We start from the raw sequence: 2,755 nt of genomic DNA on the forward strand, positions 1-2,755 counted from the left end.
ACATTCAATTGTCAAAAATTTATTGTCGATGCTTTCTAAACTCGGCTGGCTGTCCCGATAGCTCAGTTGGAAGAGCACTCGCTTCACGTGTGAAAGGACCGATGTTCATATAGACCCCGGGTGAATATTTTTGTGTTTTTTTTTTTTACTGCCACCCTTGTCCACCCACAAAGAACGTAGTTTTGTGTGATAGTACGTCGAGCTGGTGGATGTTGAGTATTTTAGTTGAACGCATAGCATTTATACAGGTACCTGTCTGTCCATTAACAAATTCCAATATTCTCATAAATCAATGATATGTATATATAAATCAATAATAATAATAATAATAATAATAATAATAATAATAATAATAATAATAATAATAATAATAATAATAATAATAATAACAACAACAATAATAATAATAATAATATTGTTGTTGTTGTCGATTCATTTGTGATATAATATTGTATGTAGGACAGGTTGAAATGATTCGAGATTCCTTGACTTCTGTCTGTTGTTGTCTTGGTGGATTTGGTTTACGGTCTTTTTAAAATCGGTTTTAAAAAACTATTTGGTTTTTTTTTGTTTATTTGTTTGTTTTGTTTTGTTTTGTTTATTTGTTTGTTTTTGTTTTTTGTCGTGTTTATTTATTTTTTATTATTTTTATTTTTTTTGGTTATTGTTGTGTAATCCATTTGGTTTGGGGGGGGGGGTGTTTTTTATTAATGTTATTTATTTTCATTTGGTGTTGTTGGGATATTTTCCTTGTATTGTTCTCATGTTTTCTCACCCGACCACACAACTGTCATTGATGCTTTCTATGAAATATAAATAAATAAATATAAATATATATAAACTTAAATAGGTCGTACTTACAACAAATGTTTTCCGATGCATTTTTATTCATAATTTCACAATCATTATCCTCTCTATATCTCACTACAGCTGGACAAAGAACGTGGAGGTGAAATCGAACCTTAGGTGTATACAAGTCATATTTATATTATACGTATTTAGATACATATATTATGTGTGCGTGTGTGTGTGTGTTTGTGTGTGTGTTAATCTAATGTTTGCCGCCATGTTTGAGTTGACATCTATAGCAAAGGTGCCGGTCTTTCGAATTTATCTACAGGAAAATTCATATTATCTGTCTGGCCCGCTGGGTTTTGGTAAATGACATAAAAATTATATGATTAATGCTTATAATTGCTACTACCACCATCATTATCATTATTATCACTAATTATTTATCTTATCATAATACGCTTCAACAGTCGTAACGTCACTTCCTTCGTAATGACGCAAAGTAACTGAGTAGCTAGTTCTAAATTATCGGTACAATGGCGGACGCCCTTATGAAATACTTCTCCAACGAACATAAAAGTGTATCCAGAGGAGAAAATGTTATAAATCTGATCATGTTTTGACTTTCATACATTCTGATCACATGACATGTGAAAAGTTCTAGCCAATATGAAGAATAAAAAGTACCGATTTTCTTTGTTTAGAACCAAGCTGTTCGTTGCTGGACGGAAGTGACGTCAGACTATTGAATCCTATTATTTTAACGACTAATAAATTGCTGCTGATACCACTTCTAATTTACTGATACCACTACTACTTTACAGCTCCTACTACTCCTACTACTACTACTACTACTACTACTACTACTCCTACTCCTACTCCTACTCCTACTACTACTACCACTACTACTACTACTACTACTACCACTACTACTACTACTTTACAGCTCCTACTACTCCTACTACTACTACTACTACTACTTTACAGCTCCTACTACTCCTACTACTACTACTACTACTACTACCACTACTACTACTACTACCACTACTACCACTACTACTACTACTACTACTACTACTACTTTACAGCTCCTACTACTCCTACTACTACTACTACTACTACTACTACTACCACTACTACTACTACTACTACTACTACTACTACTACTACTACTACTACCACCAGTATACTTGCCAGTAACACAAGTAGTTAAAGTCATATCTATATTATCTATAATGCGTTGAACAATAAATGGCCAAAACAATCATTGTACAAATAAATCAGATTTCAGTTGGAATCTATTTTAAACATTTGACCAAGTCATTATTTCCAAACATTTATAATTATATTAAACATATATATATATATATATATATATATATATATATATATATATATATATATATATATATATATATATATATATATATATATATATATATATACACACACACGAGTTTTGGTTTTGGGTTAATCAGGATGGGGCTAGTCACGCTTTCCTTACACATTTCGCCCCTCGTCCCTTTCAAAATCTTTGTCTAATCAACATCTCTGCTGTCGCCTGAGAATAGCCAGCTTTTTTATCAAGACAGAAAGTAAGCCACAGCTTGGGTTTAATTAATTGTACAAGTCGAATGGAAAAGCTCAATTATAAATATTAATTATTTCATATCAACACATGAGCACGAGCTTTTTCGGAACGCCTCGGAACATGCAAAACAGTTCGAGGAAACCAAACCGTGTACAAAGAGTAATGAGGAAAAAATCGGGACATTCGAATGAGTTCGAGGAAACCGTGTGTTCGAGTAAACCGTGGTCGATTTAATATATTATCATTGCAAATTGACTGTCGTGATGTATTAGTATCTCGCTCATAATCAGGTTTTTCCTCTTCTTTCCGATGCTTGGTCATGATGGACACTCGAGCACGGTTTCCTCCATCTCATTGGGATGTGGGGAAAAA

General features: G+C 32.8%; 1 protein-coding gene across 1 annotated transcript in view; it reads left to right on the forward strand.

Moving 5' to 3' along the window:
- LOC144959678 (uncharacterized) overlaps window positions 1–1,097 on the forward strand; it is a 45,412-nt gene extending 44,315 nt beyond the window's left edge. Inside the window, exon 12 of the mRNA XM_078892356.1 lies at window positions 931–1,097. Within this exon, the coding sequence (XP_078748482.1) occupies window positions 931–953 (23 nt within the window). The 3' untranslated portion in view covers window positions 954–1,097. The remainder of the gene's footprint in view (window positions 1–930) is intronic.
- The last annotated feature ends 1,658 nt before the right edge of the window (window positions 1,098–2,755 follow it).

This window comes from Berghia stephanieae, chromosome 14 (assembly GCF_034508935.2).
Source record: "Berghia stephanieae isolate SIO BIC M18660-M18661 chromosome 14, UCSD_Bste_1.3, whole genome shotgun sequence".
In the NCBI taxonomy this organism is placed as follows: Eukaryota; Metazoa; Mollusca; class Gastropoda; order Nudibranchia; family Aeolidiidae; genus Berghia; species Berghia stephanieae.